This window comes from Eubalaena glacialis, chromosome X, assembly GCF_028564815.1.
Source record: "Eubalaena glacialis isolate mEubGla1 chromosome X, mEubGla1.1.hap2.+ XY, whole genome shotgun sequence".
Classification (NCBI taxonomy): Eukaryota; Metazoa; Chordata; class Mammalia; order Artiodactyla; family Balaenidae; genus Eubalaena; species Eubalaena glacialis.
The window spans coordinates 119,100,802-119,123,093 of record NC_083736.1 but is presented as its reverse complement, the minus strand read 5'-3'; the positions used below and the strand labels follow the sequence as shown (position 1 = coordinate 119,123,093).

Here is a 22,292-nt window from a genome sequence, read left to right as displayed (position 1 = left end):
AAAAAAAAAAAAGAAGAAGAAGAAAAAAATATTAAAAAAAAAACCAACCTTACAATTTTAAAATGCACATTAAGATAAGAATAAGGTAATATTTTTCCATTAATTATTAGGAACATTGATGGAGTTTATTTTTATTTTTTAATAACAATGCTTGATGCTGTCCAGTTTGGGTGAAATGGGCACATTCATCTAGGTTAGGAGCTCTGTAAATTTTGTACAACTCTTCCAGAAAGCAAACTGGACACGTGAGTCTGAAGCCAAAAATCATCCCCAGGCCCTTTGACCCAGTAATTCCCCTTCTAGGAATCTATCCTAATGAAATCTTCCTACAGACAGGAAAAACCATATGTACATGAACCATAACAGTAAAAAATTAAGGGAAAAAAGCTAGCCCAGCAACAAGACTAGTTATATAAATTATGGAATAGCCACAGTATGGAAAATTATGCAATCATTAAAGTGATGTTTACAAGGAGCTTTTAAACAACAAATATAAAATACAGAATTGTATTAATTATGATTACAACTATGTGAAGAAAAACATGCAAAAAAATAAAAGACTGAGAGAAATGCGCCCAATTACTGATGGTGTCTGTATCAAATAGTGGGATTTGGTTTGCCTTTTGCCTTTTATCTATTTACCAAAAATTGTGCAACTTGCTTATGTTACTTTTTCCTGAAAAAAAAACCAACATCAGTTTGTACCAAAACAAACATCATTTCCAGGCCATTTCTAATGAGACTCTCTATACAGGATTGGTATAGTGAAGTTTCCTGGTGTATTGGCAAACCTGTTTTACATATCCCTTCTGCATGGTGCCCACTATCTCAAACTGCTCCCAGGTTGCACAGGATCCCCCAGTGGGGATCTCCCTGCACCCCACACAGCATCCTATCCTGCACATCCTCACCTCTATTATTAATTTGTTCTTTCACGTATGCATTTTTAAAAAAAGAAAAGAAAAGAAACCTGCATTAATTGTCTACTTTGTGCCAGGCACTAAAGATTCAAATATGAGCAAAGTAATAATACTCTTTTCATAAAGAATTTAACGGTGCAGTGAAGGAGATACACAGGTTAGCAACAACTTACAAAACCTTGTGATAAGTCAATCGCCCAAGATATAAACAAACTACTGTGAAAGCAGAAAGGAGGAAACATCTAAGTCTGCCTGGAGACAGGGAGGGGGGAGTGTCCAGAAAGAGAGAACAGCTTGTGCAAAGGCAAAGAGATGGGAGAGAGTTTGTTATATTCTTAAAGCTGTATAAAGGGGATGGAAGGAGATAAATCTGGATAGGCAGGAATGAGATCATGAATGGCCCTATAAGCCATGTTAAGGAGCTGGACTTTCTCCTGAAGGCAATAGGGAACTACTGCAGGGTTTTAAGTGGGAAGTGACAGAGTCAGAGCTGCAGCTTGGAAAAATCGCAGAGCAGTGAAAAACCTGGTTTGGGTAGAAAGCCTGAAGTAGGTAGATCAGCCAAGAGGCAAGAGATGCTGACACAAGTCAGTATCAATGGGGCTGGAGCAGGAGATGGATTTTATGGGTATAACTGACAGGACTTAGAGAAAATTTTTTATTGTAATGGAAAGGATAGCTCCGAAGTTTATGGTTTGGGTGAGTGTGTGGATGCTTGTTCCTAAGAGAAGATAATTCGGGACGTGGGGAACTAAACCGTTTGGCAAGAAGGGAAGTGGTCACATGCTACTTTTCTGAGCTCCCCTTGCCCATGGAGTTTTATGATAATATTCTATATATTATGGGGGAGGGGGTGCTTAAACTCCAAAGATCAGGTAATGTGGCTTTGACAGAGAAAAGGTAGGTAGAAGTTTATCATCCAATAATCTATATAAATGAGCTCTGTCAAAAAAAAATCTCTCACTTCTTTTGTTTCCAAAATCCTCTTTTGCCCACTTTCCTTAATGGCCAAAGTCACACATGTCAGAAATAAACATTTGCCGGATAACTGAAGTTCAGTATGAGATAGGACGAGGAAGGAGTATTTCTATGCCTTTTGAACTGAGCTAAGAGGAAAATTCTTAGCATACATATTTTTAAAAGAAGTCCCTTCAACTGAAAATCAATATCCCCTGGACCCAGAGTAAACACCTAAGCCCAACCACCAAACTGCATCCACAAAATGACCATCTTAACCAAAGGCACATGCAGAGAACCTAACCACAGTCCCAAACTAAGCAGCCAGTAATCCCCCATTCACAATGGCAGGTCCAAAATCTATTAGCCAAGGGTCTCATTCTGACACACACAGCCTAGCTCTGGATTGATTTTTTTTTTACATGGCTCCCTCTTTCCCTTTACCCCAATTTAGACATTTTTGTACCTGTTTTGGAGTTGCAGCTATTCTTCTTGCCAAGGGTTACAATCTGGTCATCCAAAGAGTATAGCTGGTTCTTTCACCCAAAAATCAAGATGAAAATCAATCCCTCTTCTCCCCCCAAAATAAGGTGAGAACAAATAAGAGAACCTCAAAACAACATCAGCCAAAAGAGAGAGAGAGAGAGAGAGAGAGAGAGAGAAGCCTTTGAGAGATGAGTCAGCCTAGATGCTTACAATTCCAAAGGAAATCAAAGGCCTTAGAATAAACTGTTTGTCATTGCCTCCTGCTCAAAGATACAGGGCTAAACTTAAGAGCAATCATATGCCACAATTCTGCCAGCAAAATTGACACTGTCTTGCTTGCCTTCAATACTCTCAAGGCACCAGTAGAATACCAGACAGAAGCAGAATTAGGAAGTCCAGTGTGCCTAGATAAGAAGCAGATGAGCAGGTTGGGGAGAGGGGACCAATAACTAGGCTTCAACACTACGAACTGATCACAAAAGGAGGCTCCTCGCAGAGAACAAGGTGCTAAGAGACCTCTCTTGCTCCGAAGTGTCTTCCCCTTCCCCTTCAGCATGCCCTGGCATTGGCCTGAAGCGACCATGACATCAAAAAGGAAGAAGGAAGACGAAAGTAAGCCCTCTCAATTTCAGCATAGAATTCAACACATTTGCAAAAACAATATCCTTAGACAAATATCTGTAATGGTCCCTGGAGTCAGAGCTAAATAGAACTGAGTTCAAGGCCAAGCTTTGTGATTTCTTAGCTGTGTGAGCTTAGGAAAGTTTGTTGAATTCTGAGCCTCAGTGGCTTCCTCTATAAAATGGGGAAATGATCCAGTATCCATTTCACCAACTGTGTAAGAATTAAATGAATAATGTACATGTGATATTTAGCACTGGTTTTTAATAAACACATTGATATTGAAGGTTCTTTGCAGAGGGCCTGACTTTACCAGAAAATATCAGGTTTCAAAAGTAATTACATAAAATTAGAATTTGTATCAATGCATCTGACTTAGTTCACTCTCTACTAAATTTGAGTGAAATTAAAACGGGTAAAAAGATCTTGGGAGATTGTTGTGAATAGATCTTTCTTCTTCCATCTCCAACGACATCAGGGTCAAGTATAAAAAATTATCTTATAAAATTTAGAAAAACTAACTGCATAGGTCCATTTTTTAAATGCTATTATTCAGATTAGTAAAATGCTTGTAAGTCTCAAAAATTTATCTATCTTTTAAACCATCCAATTTCACGTCATCACTAGCAAAATAATATATAATTTCATTTGAATCAGTAAAGGGGCTAGGATATTAGCAGCTACCAAGAGAGAGAATTTGAACAAAGAGTAGAGACCCAACCAGATCAACTCTCCAGCAATACGAAGAGGGAAAACACACATGAGTGGCATCAAGCTTGTTCCTCACGTCCTCCTGAAACGCATGGCACAGATGGAGAAACAAATTAACATCAGAAAGGTCACCCTCTTCGACATTGTGAGGACAGAAATGTTTCAGCTAGGCATAAATCCACAGCCTTCACAATTTGGAGGACTAATTTACTCCATTGCCCCCATTAAATAGTTAGGGGTGGTGCAGTGCTCACTAGTAAACACCTCTGAGAGAAAAGCAGGACTGCACTGATGCCATCGATAGAATCCTAATAAATTAGGCACTTTATGGCACCATCAGAATTTTGCTTCTAGCCGTTGAGAGAATTTGGACTTTGAGAAATTGATAGTGTGCAGGGCTGAGTGCCCAAAAGGTATTGCATCTACGGTATTCAAATGTCTACAGGCAGTGACAATGGATAAAGACATCCCCATTAATATATCACAACATGAGAAAGAGATACAGGTCTCTAGATGAAAACATTCAGGCACCAATTTGGTCTGCTGGCACATTACCTCATTCGTCCCTGAGCATTAATGAGTTAGCCTTTAAGTTGCTATCCCATAACCTCCATTTCAGCAAAGGCTGCAGTCGTGATGAACAAAATGGCTCATTTTACCCTGTGCGGTGTAATGCCCCAAAATAATTAAATTTGGGGGCAGCGTTCTTCAATACGTGAGTCAGTCCATCAAACCATAACAGAAGCTCATAAACCAAAGGTAGTATTGTTAAAATACATTCAGAAAAGCCCTGGTATCAAAAAATGTTTCCAGAACTTCTTAGATTAGAATGGATCAGAGATAGAAGGGACCTTAGCCATCACCTAGCCCAACGCTTCCATTCTAGAGTTCAAAAAACTGAGGCTCAAAGAGAGACAGGAGATTGCCCAAGGCCACACAGCAATTTGACACAGAATCTAGACAAGAACCCAGTTCTCAGACCTAGGGCTCTTTCCACTGCCTCATCCACCCTTGCTCTTAATAGCTACAAAATAATGCATAGCTAAATAATGAAATCAAAAGCATGGACACATAATCAAAGCCTGATTTGATAAACCAAGGGAGGTCATATCCGAAGGTACAACAAGATATAGATATTCTCAGTATTATCTGCAGTATGTGTCAGAGTGCATAATAGTGCTGGCATCACAAGCTGTGTCACCCTTTATCTCTTTTTTCCCTCTCGGTTGCTGTTTCTATTATGTTGTGGCAGAAAAAGTAAAAAAAATAAGATGTTCCATCAATAGAAGGTAATTTTTTAATGTCTAATTTTTCTTGTGTTTTTCATGTTCTCAAAAGCTTTCCACATGTCCATTATTTCCCGACCCTAGCACACAATAGGTGTTCAATGTGTTTGTTGGGTAATCATAGGATTATAAACTCTTGACAGTTTTGAGACAACATAAAGGTCTTGTAATTAAAACAGCTATTTGTGATTCATGGATAAATGAATCATGCCACTTTATTCTCACAACAACCCCTGGGAAGGAGGTAGGTTTGGTGTTATGTTCCCATTTTACAGATAACAACAAACTAGGACTCCAGAGAGGTTGTAACTTAACTGAAGTTGCACTAACATGCCATGGAGGAATACAATCTGGGAACTAGACTATCCCCAGGCCTGGTCTTGCCCTTCCCACCAAACCACAGTATTTCTTGGTATACATCACCAACATCTGCTGCCTGGAACTGGGATGGCCTGAGTCAAGATTATTTTCTTTCCTAAGGAGATGGCTAGATTTTGAGGTCTTTCTTTATGCACACTGTTCTTGGGAAATGGGAATGAAGGTAGATGATTGATAGGATAGATAGAAGAAGAAGAAGAAGAAGAAGAAGAAGAAGAAGAAGAAGAAGAAGAAGAAGAAGAAGAAGAAAGATATGATAGGTAAATAAGATAGGTAGATAATGATAGATAGAAAGATACAGATATATATGGTTTTGAAAAACACTATTATGAAAGGTAGAGGAGTGAATAGAAAAGCACCAAAAGCCCTATGTATTCCTCCCATCATGTCTCTTACCTCAGCCCACTCCCCAAGCTGACAGCATGGCATCCTGAAAAGGTCCTGAGATATGGACTAGAACTTGGGTTCAAATCCCAGCCTTACCACCTGTAAGTTCACACACTCACCAACCAAGTCACTTAGAGCTAATTATCTCACTTTTGTGAGCCTCAGTTCCATCACCTTACGAAGTAAAAACCATGATATCTATCACGTGTGGCTATGGTAAAGATTAAATAAAAGACAGGGTGACATGAAAGAATCCTCCAAAGGGTACAGTGCTGTACCAAGGTGAGGAATTGTCCCCCCCCCCCCGCCAAATACCTGAGAGTCATATTTGAAAGGAAGACTGAGCAGAAGTGCTGCTGTCTGGAATGAAGCAGATAGTGCCCCCATTGAAGAATGCCCTTGTACCATCCATAGAAGGTAAAAGTGGGTACCACATCCTGTCAGCAGGTAGCTCACTTTCAGAGGGGATGAGTTGAACTGTTTCTTCACTGGGTCTTTCATGATCAGGAATGCAAGGCAACTAACTGTGGGGGTTGGGGGGGATCAGTCTAGGCTCTGAAATGTAGAAAAAAGTTAATTGGCCCACAAAAGGGATTTAGTCCCTACCTTTGGTTCCCTCAGCACAGTGTGCGAGCCATCCACGTTAGGGATGGTGGAGGAAAGGGGGGAGCCATCTGGAGTGGAAAGTCCCAGTTCCTGTCCTTGGGGTCTTACAGCCTAGTTGGAGGTCACATAAATGTCAAGAGTCTGACATGGGTCTAACATCATCCTTCCCTGCCCTCATTTAAATACATTTCCCCTCCTTTGTTCCTTTAAGGAATGTTAAGAATTGACTATTTCTTCAGGTCCACCAGCACTACTCAGACCCTTATTCAACTGTAGGTTTATAGTATGCATTCGGTAAACTCTGATTCATTTTTCCCATCTTCTCAACTCCCCTGGTCCCAAGCCCCCTTCTTTAAGACATATTCCCTTTCAGACACACACATTTCCTCTCACAAACATACACACACACACACATCCTCATGCGTTCTCACATATGCATTTACACACACATACACACACACACACAGAGAATAGACTTACCCAATGTATTTGCTACAACAGAGGGAAGGAGGAGATTCTCAATTAAAGAAAGAACCATCAAACATTTGCCCCTCTAGACCACAGCTGGGGTTTCTACAGAGTGGGCACGAGAGAGGAAAGACCAGTAGGGACACTTCCCCAAACCATCTGGACAGAGATCTGTCAAGGAAACCTTCAGAATAAAGTTGTTCTCCAAATCTGTGCTGAGAGCTACCTCTCTTTCACCTTTGTTCCCCCACTCCCACCTGCTTCCCTTCTCCTTTGATTGTATCTCCCCCAAGAAGCATTCAATTTTCTGCAGTTTTCTTTTTCAAAATCCTGTCTGAATGGCTGTCATAGGGAATTGGGGCTGTGGGAGATGTTTTCCTGATAGTTTTCATGATAGGAATGGTATTTTAAAACTACATTTAAATAAACGTATTTTTTAAAACAAATCAATGTCTACCTACCTGTATCTATCCTCCTTCAAAATTAGACCACTGTCTTGGCTATGACGCAGTGCAAAAAAGAAAAAACAAACAAAAACCCTAGACCAGGAGTCAGGAGGTCTGCCTAGTTACTAAGCAGCTGAGTGGCCTTGGGCAAGTCTGTGAGCATCTCCAAGCCCCAAAACACAACCAGTGTCATTTATTATTATCCGGTTTATCTAAGAACACGGTGGAGACACAGTCCTCACTTCTGCCTAGTCCTTGATTCTTCTACAGGACGTAGCCACCTCCAGGACACAGGGCCACGCTACCACTGTCCACAGCTGGAAAGAGACAGCATCCCTGCCCCTTTCAGGTTTCTGTGCGCCAGAGTGGAGAGTGGGTCTAAGCGGGTCTCCCTCTCCCTCCCTAATGGAGCCCTAGCCCGGTAGTCTGCCCTCTGCCCAGAGCTAGGTGAAGGTGAAGGGAGGGGGAGCAGGGTGAGGGGGAAAGGGACAGGAACCGGCCAGCCAAGACTTTGCGGCCTCCCCTCGAAGGGTTGTCCCGGGCCACAGGTTGCCGCTGCGAGCGTGGTCAGGCGGGGTTGCGCCCCTTGCGTCTCGCCCCTACGTGGCTCAAGAGCGCGCAGAACCTGCAAAGTTAAGCAAAGCCCCGCCGCGCGCAGAAACCACTCTTGCTGCTTGCCGCTGCCGAGAATTTGAAAAATGCAATCTTTCTTGCGTGCTCCACGTTTGAGCCACTGAACGCGAAAAGCTGGGCACCTAGTTCAGGACCCGCGGGCTTCCTCTCCCTCCCGCACGTCGGGCGCTCCGCTTGGAGAGCACTCACCTTCCACTCAGTCCCTCGAGGGGCTGCACTCAGGCCCCTGGAGCCCTGCCCCTGCACTACCTCTTGGCGACTCTCCTGGTCCGGCCAGGGAATAAATGGCTGCGTGACCCGCTGGTCAGTCCTGCGGCGCGACTACGACCCGTCCTGGGACGAGCTGCAGGCGCTTCGGAGCGCTTAGCTCTGCCGCTCAGACTCCCCCACTCTCTCTCTGAAGCTCCCGCGGTGGGACAGGAGCTGATTCATAGCAATTTTCTACGCAGCAGCCAACTCAGTGCCTTACGCATACCTGTTTGCTAAATTCCCGGGGCTACTCCCACTGTTTCTCATCATACCCCACAATCATCTCTTCCTTTATTCAAAGTTGATTTCTCTTTCAAGATTCAGCCCAAGGGTCCCTTCCTTTGAGGGCTCCCTTTCTCTTCCGTTGGCCATGCCACACAATCTCACATTACAGGTGAAGGAAAGGCAGAGGTGGAGGTTCAGATGGATAAGAAACTTACCAAAGGGCATTGAGCTAATTAGTGGCAGAGCCAAAAGGCAGGCCCCAAACTCCTGGAACCCCGCTCAGCACACTTTTTGTTACCCCTCATCACTTCCCTTCTGCCCTGACTAGTATGGCATTGAAGGGCAGGTGGCATCCCTTTGCACACAAGGACTGCACAAGGAGCGACTCCCGGCCCCTCCTTGCCTCACTCTTCCTGATCTTTGTTTGCCATCTTGTCCAGGGCCTCTGATCTTCCAAACTCAGAGACAAGAAAGATCATTTTGTTCAGAGTTCAATGAACAACAAAGCAAACAGAATTCCTCTACCTATCTGGATGAGAATGGTCTCAGTAACCCACCCCCAACACACACACACACACACACACACACACACACACACACACACACACACACACTACTACAGTCTTCATCTTTCTTTTTCTATCTTCTTGGCACCTAGAGAAGTCAGAAGGCCATTCACACCTGCCCAAACCATCTTACCTTCTAATACTGCTTCCAAAAATGCCTTCTTCTAATCTGCAGCCCAACAATCATATATTCAAATCACTATTCAGCCAAGCAAAAATGTATTATTCACAAGCACAAAATATTCTCATCTGACGCAACAAGGGCAATACGGGGTTATAAGCACAAGATCTCAAGTGGGGAGAATTTCAAATACACAATTACACTCCCTCCCAGTTGAATTTTCTCCTCTCCTGGATGAAGTAAATGGATGAAGGGAGAGTGTTGTTGACTGGATGGAAAAGAAAGAGGAGAAGAGAATCAAGAATGTCAGAGACTCTAGTTTAGCCCAGCAAGAGGGAAGGAGAAGGAGCAGAGCCTAGGCAAAGGAGAGGAGGAAGGAAGGGGAGGGGGAAGGATAGAGGGCAGTTGCTGACCCCAGGCATACATAGGTACTGAGGTAGCCAAGGAAGACATGGACTTATTCCCCAAAGGCTCAGAGATGTGGCTCATAGGGATCTGGCTTGGAAATGAGATCCAGAAGCCCAGTGGCAAGTCTCTCTTAACCCCTAGCAAAGGGAGCGAGCTTCTGGCTCTGGCAGCAGCATGGGTGGCGCTCTTTTCACTAAAAGTACCACCTCAGCACCAGCACTACCAAGAAGGCACCCTCTTCCCCTGCTCCTCTTTCCTACCCCCACCCCTCAGTAGTTAAATAAATCTTACCCACCACAGGAATGTAATTTGAATGCTCAGGGTGGTTTTCCCTTCCTTTGAAGGAGAGGATCTCTCCCTCTCCACCTGCTGAAAATGGGCTGGGTGCTGCCCCTTTATACATTCTAGAGCACCAGATCAGGAGAGGGGGAGAAAGGGAGGGAGCGGCAGTTTGAGGCTGGTCCAATTTGTCCCTGGCATTCCCTCTCTCTGTCTCTCCTCTTGGTTTCTTATGCAGCCCCTCCTTCTGGCCCTGGCAGCTCTGCTCCCCTTCCTCACTGCAACGTCTTGCAGCCAGATCCCCCACCCTTGTGATAAGGGACTGATACTGGGGTGCATCTTTCTGGTGATGCTTGCTTTCCAATGTGGGATCTTATGCTGATATGCCAGGGAAAGATCTGAATTGGGGGTAGATGGGTGTCACCGAAGATGAAAAGAGAAACCCACCCAGGTAGCCAACCACCTTGAAAGCAACACGGGTTGGCGTTGGGGGCAGCCAGGAGACATGATTTGAACCTGAGTGCATAAGGAGCCAATTTAGGCAGAGGACTGGCAGGTTATTGGCTTGAGTTACGGTGATTGTCTTGGTAACATAAATACATAAAGACTGCATGATATATTAGAAAGTAGATGATTGAATATCACTCAGCCTCAGTTTTCTCAACTGCAACATAGCGGAATAAATGCTCACCACATAGCACTAAGGGGAACAGTGTGTGAAATAACACGGGTAAAATACTTAGCACAGGGCCCAGCACAGAGCCCCTTGCCCACTTAACTTCCTTCTGGTGTTGAGAACAGGAAGGAAAAGGGCTTGCCCAAGGTTATACAGCAAGTATCCAAGTCAGGATTGGAACCCAGGTCTCCCAAAGGATGATTTCCACTCCACTTCCTCCTCTAAGAAGCTGCCTGGCTATCCTTTGGGACTTGGAGGGGTAGAAGTGTGGAGGTGGGTTAGGTGCTGACTATGTTTAAGCATATAGACATTCTACCACTTAATCCCAGCCTCAAGGGCTCAGGCTTCTTCTTTATCCCCTTCTGATCATCACTCAGGTAGTATCCCCTTGCCATCTTGGACTAATTCATTGTCACTTTAGTGCCACCTCTGCTGCCCAACTCTGAGATAGTGACTCACCCTCTAGCTGGCCAGGGCCTCTGCCCTCCAGGAAAGAGGCTCTCTTCTTAATTGACTGCAGAAGCCTCAGCCACAGTGAGACAACCCCCTTCCAGGGAAGCTTAGGGCTGGAGGGCTTTGAGGAGGAATGGAATAGCCCCCTATTCAAAAGCCACTGCCCTCCATCCCCACACTGCCTGGGGTGCTGCTATTGGAATCCTCTCTCTCGATTCCTTATGATAACTCCTTATGTGCCCTTAAGTCTCAGTGTTTCCAAGGGATTTCACCCAGGGCATCACTTTGCCGCATGTATACAGCCTGTGCTGTATCTGGCACTGTGCTAGGCACTGGCAAAGCATAAGGTAAGAGAAGATGTCCCTGGCATCCAATGAGTGTTCATTACAACTAAAAAATAACTCAGCAACTTGGAAAGGGGGAGAAGAATTCGGGGTGGGGGTGGGAAGGATTTAGGAAGTCCCTGTGAGAGGTGAGGTGATGGGCAGAGTGGCCTCACTGCAGCCCCAAGGACTGGGGCTGTGAACTGAAATGTCTTGTGGCTAGTGAGTGGCATCACTAAAATCACTGGTGCAGGCGTTTCCCTTGAATACAGCACATCGCTTAAGAAACCGAGTGCTAATTGAACCTCTGTCCATCTTCTGGCTTAGAGGCATTACCTGGTGGCCATATCTCCGGCCTCTGATCCCCCTCTTTCCCAAACTCCCAAATCTTTATCCTTGGTGAGGGTTAGGGAGAGGGAATGGAAGGGAATGGACATCCTTTGGATTTTAACTGGAATTAGCACTTTACATATATTTCCTCCTTTAAATTTCACACCCACCCCGCAACTTAAGACAGTGACCTGCCAAGGTAGTCAGCTGCGAAGTGGTAGAGCTGGGATTCGAACCTATACGGACTCCGAAGCTTGTGCACTTTGCACCGCAAGGCGCTTTACACAATGCGCCGCCTCAGGCGGAAGTCCTCTTCCTCCTCCTCTCCTTCACCCGCTGTCCATCTCTACAGAAAGGAGGCAGGCGGAGGACAGGAGCCAGATGTTCATCTGGCCGCGGAGTATTCTAGAGTGACCCCTGTAGCCCGCCACAGAGGGAGGGGACCTCAGACTGTCCCGCGGGGGCTATGCCGCCAGACGTGCAAAGCACCCTAAGCGGCACTACCGCCCCCTGCCGCCGGTGGCTCCCTGGCCAAGGCGGCTGTTCTCCAGAGGGCTTGTGTGCTAGAAAAAGCTCACCGACTGCCCCAGAGCTGTCGCGGGCTGGTGCTGGGCTGCAGATAGCCCTGCCAGATTTGTTGACAAAAGCGGGAAGGAGGAACATTTATAACGCCCTACTATGTGTCCAGCGCGGTGTCGGTGATTTCTAATAACCATTGCCTTTTATGTAAAAATTAGTTGCTTTGCAAAATAGTGAGCTCTCTATTAGGAGACGTCTTCAAACTAGATTAGAACAGGTTTCGCAAAAAGCTTTTCTGCAGATCTAAACTCCTTACTTCTTGAAACCAGTAAAGCTTTCCACCCCTAACAGTTGCTCACTCTCCCGGGTAGGAGGGGAAGAAGCCCCCACCCCCTCCACCACCTCCCCCCGCGGTGGGGAGCAGAGGTCAAAGCTGCGAAGGGGTCTGAGAGGGAGGCTGCTGGGGGGAGGAGCCTCCGGCAGGGTCGACCAACGCAGAGTCAGGGTCCCGGCTGGAGCTCACGTGCCCTCCGCCCGCCGGCGGATTCCCCAGCCCTTCCAGTTTTCCCGGGTTCTGACTGGATCCCGTCTGGACCCAACTCACTCACTCCCTTTGCTCGGGAATGGGGAACAGGCGGGTTAATGGGAACAACACCCCAGGTCAAAGGGAAAAGAGCGTCTGTGCCCGCAGCGCCTCGCCCGCCCATCCCCCCCTCCTTTCTTCCCCCTCCTCCCATCCTCGCCCCCTTCTCTTCCGCCCTGAGGGAAGGAGGGGGCGGGCTGTATGTGTATGTATGTATGCATGTACGCGTGTGTGCGCGCGCGCAAGTGCGGTTCGCCTGTGAGTTCCGTGTGTGGCTGGGTGTGGGGTGTGTGTGCGTGTTGCATGTTTTAGTCCGAGTGCTGGGTGTGAAGTGTATTTGGTTTCCGCTCGGACGTGGAGCGTGTGTTTGTGCGGTGTTTGTGTGTGCACGTTTGTAGGTTGTATGTTTCTGCCCGATGACAGTGTGACTATGTGGGTGCGGTCTGGATACGGGTGTGTTCGATGTATGTTTCTGCCGGGGTTTGTGGTCGTGCTGTAGTGTGTATGTGTATGCAGTGTGTGTATGTGTGTGTGCCCGTTGAAGCTTGTGTGTATATATTTGTTTGGTGTGTGTTTACCCTTAGCTGTGCTGTGTCAATGTGGGTTTACGGGCGGTGGTTGTTGTGGTGTGTAGTGTGTGTGTTTGTGAGCAAGGTGTCTTTATATGTGAGCTTACTTAAGGCGTGTGTGTTCAAAGGTTTGTGTGTGTGAGGGTGCAATGTCTGTGTGTGTTTGAGTGTGATGTATTCATGTGTGTGGTGGGGACGCATGCAGCCAATGTATGTGCTAGGATGGAGGGCTGAAGACCGTGTGTGTCTTGGAGGGGGGTCGCGGCGTGAGTTTACCGGTGTGGTGTGTGAGAGAGCACGGGGTTGTCTAAAGAACCCAAGTGGCTGTGTGCTTGGTGGTTTTTTTTTTTAATTGGGGGTGGAGGGGGGCTTTGCACCAGGACTGGGACGAGGAAGGAGATAGGGGCCCGCGACCTGGGCACAGTCTCCCCTTGGCCTGATCTGCCGGGTCTGGGTCCGCCGACCCCCCGCTGTGCGCACCAGGCCCGCTGGGGGCTGGGTGTGAGCTTACCTGACTGCTTAGAGGAAAGAAGAGGAGGGCGTCGCACGTGATTGGCCAGGTAGGGCGCCTAAGGCGCGGTTCAGGGGCTGGTGGGAATAAACTGGAAAGATTCTTGGTCACTGATTCCCCCCCCTCCCCCAGGAGATCCCAGTTCGTGCCCAGCAAAGCCCAACTATTAGCTCAAGGCTTGGCTGTTTCACACCTCTTTGGCTTTGTGTGGGCACATACACTTGCCTGGAATCCCTTTCCCCCTGGGTCTCGTGACAAGCTCCTACTTATTTTTTTAAGACCTAACTCAGGAGTCACAAAACTTTCTCTGCTTTTCTGTACCCCTCCCTCCCAGTTGAGGGCTCCCTCCCTTGAGCCATCATAGTTACACTCTTCATACTTCTCATGACACGATCATGCATAACTGCGATTATTTGTCTCTCCTTTTAAACTCTGGGCTCCTGTAGAGAATGCCTGGTACATAGTAAGAATAATAATAGTGATCATGATAATGTTACCATTTATTAAGCACTTATTGTATACCAGACATTGTGCTAGTGCTGTTACATGCATTATCTCCTTGAGTCTTCACAATGACCTAATGAGGTAATTAGAGCTATGACTTAATATTTTGCACATCACAAATCGAACTCAGAGGAGCTAAGTAACTTCTCCAGGGTCACACAGCCAGTGGGAGGCAGAGCTGGTATTTGAATCCAGGTTTGCCAAGCTCCCTAAACCTTTCTTCTGTTCCAGGCAGCCTCACCAAGAGTCCCTCATTTCTGCTAGGCATTGAAGTCTCTATCAAACAGTATCACTTCCCAACAAATCTTTCTTTGGAGTTTACTGACAGCACCAAGAGTGCTCAGCATAATTACTTTTCTTTGTCTCTCAGACAGCTGATACCTTCTCCACCTAATTACCTGCTTTGTTGACACCTCAAAATCTTTAATTACTCTAGGCTCATAAGCACCTCACCACCTCCAGTTCTGGGAGCTCTCCTTAGGCTGGTGCTGAAAGAAAGAGCAGAGAATGAGCATTTTCTAGCCATAGGGTCAGGGGAATTGGGTATGGATGGGGATGGGGGTGAGGGGTCGGGATGGAGTAAGGGAATGATTTCACAGCTCCCCTGGGACCTATTTTTACAGCATTACCACCAGAAGTTGGTATGTAGTAAATTTCAAGCAGACCAGTCATCTCCATATGAAACTGCATATAGAAAAACAAGCAGAGCCCCCTCAAAAGATTCCTGAATGGGTCCCATTTTGTATTATTCATGTTTGGCGGGGAGAACTGTGCTTACCTAATGGGTTCATGCTGCTCTAATGCCTTCCAAGCAGCCTCATCTGAGAATTTCAAATTAAAACAATACATCGCATTTTGGGGGAACACATTTACTGGGGGGGGTTGGCTCCATCACAGCTAAAGGGCCGCTGGAAGAACGGACTTCCAGCTCAGCCCCCAGGGAACCAGCCTAGACTGCCGCAAAGAGGTCAGGGAGTGGATAGAGAAGGACAATTCAACAGTGGTGAGTCACTTCGCCACTTTTCAGGGGGGAAAGCGGAAAGCGAGGAGCACGATTTAAATTGCTACTGTTATTATTGTGCCCTTTCAACTGGCACAAATGAGCCTGGTGTGCGGACGAGAAGCAGCTGTAACATCCATAAAGCTTCACCCCCAGCTGGGCCTGGGTCAGCACCTCATCCTGGGTGGGCAGGAAAAGCATTGCCTAAACTACTACATAGCCAGAAAGTCTTTTTTTTTAAAGTGCAGGGTTGGGGGGGGGGTTTGCTAGAGAGGCTAGTGTAAGTCACACAGGGCACAGAGTAGCTGAAGCCCCTTGGTAAATCTGTACAAGAAGTTCACGCAAACTTTGGTGTCTCCCAGCATCTGGTCTCAGGCACTTGGCTTTCCTGCTGCTTTGGGGGCCAGTCTGACACCTCCTCACTCTCCTCTGAATATACCAACTCCACTTCCGCTTCCTCACAGTCGATCCTGTGAGGCCTCTGCCTCCCACCCCTACACACATACGCTCAACCACTGGACCACCTATCTACATTCTTTTGTGTTAAGTCCCACCTGAATTCATGAAGACTGTCTGGTTCACTCCAGTCCAGTACTCTTACCTGTGAAATGGGGAACAAACTTCAACTTTGAAGAAGCTAAAAGCTCCAAGATGCTTTAATAACCCCCATTACAGGCAAGGAACCAAAATGTGAATTTTACTGAAGAGGGAGACCTTGGTTTTCACAAAAAAAATGTGAGTAAAACCCTTTAAAGAGGAGGACCTTCAGACAGCTTTGAGCTTGTATCCCAGCTCCATCACTTACTTGCTCTGTGATCTTGGGAAGGTTACTCCATCTCTCAGAAACTCAGTTTTCTCATCTGTAGATTGGAGCTGTTAACACCTGCCTTAGACATGTTCAGATGACAAGGAGGTAAAATATGGAAAGTGTCAGCCAAATGTCTAACATGTCTAATAAATGTTCAAGAAAAGGCTAATTCCCTCTCTTGCTTTTACTCACGCCCTGCCCATATAGCCCAGAGGGTCTCAACCGGGGTGTTCAGGTACTGAAGCCGACTGACTAAGCCAATTTTTCTCATTACTGTTGTGTCTGACACTCTTGAAATAGCCCCTCTTCTTTTAGGGTGATGTTTTTATCAGCCCTAATGCAGCCCGGAAGAACTGGACCCTAAGTCCAATTCTCACTCTGCAGTTTCTCCTGGCAGTGTTAATGAAACCAACGTCTCAGACGTAATACTCCATACAGGAAAGTTTCAAACTACCTGCTCAGCATCTAGACTTCCTCCCACCCCAGCTATGGACTGAGCTCCCCAACTCTCACTTCACACCCAGTCCAGACCCTGTCTCTTAAATGTGTGCCATTGTACCCAAGAGAAAGACAGCATAAATATTCCTTGGCTAAACTGCCCCCACGACTTCTGTTTTGTTTTTTTGTTTTTGTTTTTGTTTTCTACCTCTAACCTAGAAATTAGGAGGGGCTCCCAAGGCCACCCTTTTTCTAGCAGCCACCAAGGTTGGGGGGTAGATGAGGGGAGCGATGATGCTTCTCTGAGATATATTTTGCAGTACCTAAAATACTGTTCCATTTAGTTGTTATTTATCTGTTCACAGTTAAAGGAAAATAAAATCTACCCTTTGGTAAAGTAAGAGAAGACCCCAATCTGTGCCCTTTCCTCCCTGATGCTATTGCCTCCCTCTAGAGACAAAAACAAGTCACTACAAGCTGAAGCTGCATTTGGGCAGAGAGTGGTGGGTGAAGGTTAAGAAGTTGAGGGTAGGGGGTGGATATAATCTCAGGGAGGGATAAAGAGGCTACACAGTAGAGAAGTATTGAGAGTCATGGCAGAAAAAGCTCTGAGAGGCCGGGCTTCAGGTGCTCCCAGTCTCTGGAGGATGCCTTCAATTCCTCCCTCTCCTTCACCTCTCTTATTCATCCTGCATGCTACTCCTCACTGACCCTGGACTCCACCATGCAAGATAATCTATTAGTGAGTCCCTCTGAGGATTTAGGAATTTAAAATCTTCTCTAGTTCCTACCCCTGTCGGCTTCTGAGGAGGTCCTGCAGCCCCTGCTTAGTGGAGGAAAGTGGGAGGGGTAACAATTAAGGGTCAGCCAAACTATACAGAGAATTGTTGGAACAGGGGTTCAAGATAGGCCCCAGCCATTTAATAAGCATCCCTGAGTGCAGGGACCTACCAGTTGCTGGGTAGCAGGTGCCTATCCCGAGGAAGCCGCGTGGTTTCTCAAGAAGTGTATCTGAGACGTGACAGTAGCTGCCAAGGCTCATCAAACATGCCATCTACCTACTTCTGCTGATACATGTGAGAACAAATGATACTGCCAGAAGGAAACAGAAATCATTTCCTAGTGACTCAGAGCCCCAGCAATAAGGACACAGGTGGTGTTTGCATTGCATCTTTCAATTGAAATGTGCACCTTTTCATAGAAAGGAATCTATAAGTAGTCAAGCAGATCAAAGACCAGAATTTGAACTCTGGGCAAGGGAACATCATCAACATTGTACTGACCACCTAGTAAATGTCTGCGCTATATCAGCATAGCGCTAGAAGCTTTGCATGTGTTATTTCTTTTAATCTCACTCAAGCTTTGAAATCGGACCAAAAGGGGTTGTAATCCTTGCTCAGCTACTGTGTGGCCGTGGGCAAGTTACTGAACCTCTCTGAGTTTTTGTCTTTTCAATGAAGATGATAATACTTACCTCAAAGAGTTGTTATGAAAGTTAAATGAGATCATTTGTGTAAGATGACTGGTACACAGTAAATACTTGAAGAAGGACTAAAACACATCTTTCGATACATGAACCATAGAAGGCACTTAATATAATGATATCTCCAATAACAATAATATAACTATTATTAAATAGTTATTAAAAATCATAACGATTATTATTTATAACCTGGAAATGTAGGTATTATTATATTATTTTAAAAGAGGCTAAGAAACTTGCTTATTGCAAAACTATAAAAGCAGGTTCAAACCAGTTCTACCTTTTCCCACCCAGTGTTAGAGGACATTTCATGATCATTGGGAGGATCACGTTTGGCTGACCTGATTTTGTCATTACACTTAAACTAAAATTTGAAGAAAAAAATCCCTTAGATTAAACTATGTACAGTGGGACTTTAGATCATTGTAATTATTGTATGGACTATTTGTATACTATAGGCCTTCAGTTAGCCTTTTAAACACCTCTTTAAATTATAAGAGTAATTTAAGAACAAACTTAATAGAGATTTTGGGAAACAGAGAAAAAAATAACTATAATCCCACCAACCTAAAAGGATCTCTTAGTTTACCTTGTGGCTGAATTTTCTTCCAGTCTTTTAAAAATGCATATTTGACACATAAATCATACCATTTTCCATGTCGCTACATATTCTTCATGAACAGCATTTTTATGGATGTAGACTAGTCTAACAAGTGGATATGTCATATAGTTTATTTAACCATTCCACTACAGTTGGACGTTTAGGTTGTCTTGGCTGATAAGTGTGAAAAAGGGAATGAAACTGCTTTTCCTGTTGCCATCGTCACCCTCAGGGACCTGGTATCCTGCTCTATCAATGCCCAATATGCTTTCTGTCATCTGATATTTAAGCTTGATGAATGTCAGCTCTACTGCTGGAGCCTGAGGTACACTTGCAAGAGTATTATTTTCTACCAGTTTTCATCACACAGATTCTGCATTCTATCCTTATGGTCGGTAAAGCGTGGCCTAACCTAGGAACCTAAGCTCTATAGAGTGTCACATTTTTTTCCTATGGAGAAATACCTTTTGAAGTGGAAACAAATGATTTTCAAAGGAACTTTGGGAAGTCCTGCCATTAGTGGATGAGGGTGCTAGTCTGATGCTATGACCAGGGAAGTGGGGTGTCTCATTGGCGAACTCGCCCCAGCTTTGGGAACTAATCCTGTGCAGCTCAACCAGGCCTGGCCTCAGCGAATCGATTGGGTCCCATCCCCAAGAAAAGATCAAATTTGTATGTAAAGTGGGCCCTAGGGTCCCTTCAGCTTTAGAGTTTTGGCTGCTTTACAGAAGTCCAATTGTCTGAGGCTAAATCCAATGCCAGGAGTGAACTGGGGAGAGAATTTCAAGTGGGTCAGTCGTGCTGTCCCTTTCCCTGGGAAAGAAGACCTTTCTGGGTCCCCCTTCTTCCCAGATCTCAACGATGCCTCTCCCAAATGTCTTCATATGGTCGTCGATTGCCCATTGCAACCCTCAAAAGATTGTTCTGGCGTACCAACAATCTCCTTAGCAAGAGGTGGGTGGGTGGGTGAAGGGACATTTAGAATACTTCCCCCACTCTTCCCAATCATCGGCCAGCTACTCCCTCCCTCTGACTCCTGAGGATTTCTGGAAGGCATTTGAAGGGAGGCACCAAGGGCAATTGTAGCCCTACAGAATATCAATAGTTATGCACAAAGTTACCTTTCATATTGCACAGCATTTCTTGGTGGGGCAGGGGGAGGGTTGCAGTGAATGAGCTCTTACCTGGTCCAAAACTGTACCCAAAGACTAATTACTTATTTCAAAGTGATGTTGTGTGACTTAAGTGAGATCATACATGTAAAGGACTGAGACTAGGGCCCAGCATCTGGGAACTACTTCACATATATTAGCTGCTCTGTACAAGTAATAGAGCTGGGGTAGGCAGTGGTGTACCACTGGCATATGTAGGGGGACAGGTCTCATCAGACTGGAAATGCAGTAGCAAATATAAGGTCTTGCACTTGGATTCAAACAACAAAATACGGAATGGAGACTCTGAAAAGAACGTGAGTTTACTTTTTAAAAACTGAGTAGTTTCAGGTGAAGAAAGTACTTCCAATATAAATTAGCTATTTGTGTGTGAACTACGCAGCATGTACAAAGGATTTGTGTGTAGTGCATGCATGTGTGATGTGGTTATGTTGCGTCGTGTGTGCAAAGTATGTGATGCATGTGAAGTATGTGTTTGTGCGTTGGTGACTTTGTATGTGGGCATGTGCGGGTGTGGGAATGTGTATGTATGTGTGTATTTGTGGCTATGTGTCCGTGTACCATGAGTGTGAACGTGGGCTTCCAAAAGAGGGAAAGTCAGCCATCCAGGACTATATTTACAGGGACACAGCTGGAAATCCTCTTTTGGCCAGGTCACCGGGCATTCACAACTTGGAGCATGCTCAAAGAAGAGCAGCTAGATGCGGGTAGGAGCCTTGTAGCCATGTCACATGTTAAACAGATGAACGAACTAATTCTAATAGAAATTACTGTTTTTAGGCGGGATGGGCTTCCTTGTGTGATACTGACCCCTTCCCAATGGGGTTATTCATAAAGGAGACTTCATATCCTTGATCTCATTGGAGTCACACGACAGCCTCGCAGGCCAGGCAGGGATGGAATGGTTCATCCTACCCCCTTTACAAGGGTAGGGTGTTTACAAGGGTAGGGTGTTTGAGCTGTAAGGCCTTAAAAGGCATCTTAGAAAACACCCTTAATTTTGTTCGATTCACCGGGATCACATAAACTTGAAAAAATATACAGAACAAAACAACTCTCTGTGTGTATGCAGATCTTTTGCTTTCTCAGAGAACTTGCCGCCTGCCAGAGACAGCTCTTGAATTTGCTAAGCATGCTGCAGTCCCTTAGTAGTAGGTCAGACTCCTGGGATGGTTCTCAGGGTGCTGGGGCCGGCAAGGACTAAACATGGGTTTCTGCAAAATTAAGTTGCTGAGGCCCCTCCTCCCCGGCCTGGGAGGGGGCAGAGGAAAGAGGAGACAACCCCAGGTTTGGTCTATGGCTGGTGACCAATGACGCACTCTCACCAATATAGATTTTGGAGGTGGAGACTATGGAAAAACAGGTGGCAGTGGGGGCAGGTGGCAGCCTCGAGGGGGTGGGGCCTACCAAGGGGGAGTGAAGGACAGTGTGGGTGGGGGTCCTGGGAAATCTCAAACAGAAAAGATAAGTGTCCTGAAACTTTAAGGAGGAAAAATAAATAATCAGTTTCCAAAACGTACTTTATAGAAGCACTTCCAAGAAGGGGGTGAAATGCCACCCACGTATCACAGTGGTGCTGTGATCTTTCGCACACCTATGTCCTCAACTCCGCAAGGATAGGGAAAACAGCATTGATATCAAAGTACCCAAGGGAAGACCTGGACTAAAGACCCCAGGCCTCTGCCATTGGGAGCTTTGGGGCAGTGGGCAATCGGCAGGGCCTCAGCAGAGCCAGATTTGCTGCCAACTCCTTGTATGACCTTGGGCAGGCCTTTGCCATCTCTGGCCTTCAGTGTCACCATCTCTTAAATAAAGGGGTTGAATTCGATGACTCTGAGGGACCCATGTCGATATTCGGTAGTTGAGATTGGGACAAGGTGGGACAAGCTTCAAGGCAAAAGGATCCCCCCACCTCCATCTTCAGGGTTCGCGGGCCCTAGCTGCCCGGCCAGGGACGTTCATCCTTGGGCCTTTAGGGCCCTTGGGTTTCAGGACTGTGCTCCTACGCGTCTGGCCCCGACTCTCTAGCTGTCCTCCCCGAGGACGGCTGAGCCAGCGACTCCGCCCCCGCGCTCGACCCGCATCCCGCCGAGCCATTAGCGCGATTGCTCGCTGTTCCCGGCAAAGCCGGTGATTTATGCGGGGCCTCGACGGGGCAGTCCTTGAGCCAGGAACAATTAGCTAAAAGCCAGCGGGAAGGGAGGCGAAGGGACGGCGAGCCAAGCCCCAGGGCGCCTGGCCGGGGCTGCAGCCGCCTGCAGCCCCAGCGAAGGACCCCAGCCCCCCGACTCGGTGGGCCCTACTCACCACGGCGGGGGCGGGGCTCGAAGGCCGAGGCGAAAAGGCAGTCCAGCATCCACGCCATGGCCAGCGCTCGGCGCCGCAGCCTCGCAGCCGGCTTCCGCGCCGGCCCCCGCGCCAGCTACCCTAAGTAGCCCCCGGTGACCACGCCCTGAGCCGCACCCTGCACCCAGCTAAGAGTGTTTCGGTCACCGGACACCTCGGGCATGTCACGAAGGGGGCAGGGCCTCAGGGGAGCCCCCCCTCCCGCCGGAGGAGAGGCCGCTGTTCCCGC

General features: G+C 46.5%; 1 protein-coding gene across 1 annotated transcript in view; it reads right to left on the bottom strand.

Moving 5' to 3' along the window:
• Positions 1-22,082, bottom strand: part of ARHGAP36 (Rho GTPase activating protein 36) — a 29,462-nt gene extending 7,380 nt beyond the window's left edge. The window contains exon 1 of the mRNA XM_061178773.1: positions 22,025-22,082. Within this exon, the coding sequence (XP_061034756.1) occupies positions 22,025-22,082 (58 nt within the window). The remainder of the gene's footprint in view (positions 1-22,024) is intronic.
• Positions 22,083-22,292: the final 210 nt, after the last annotated feature.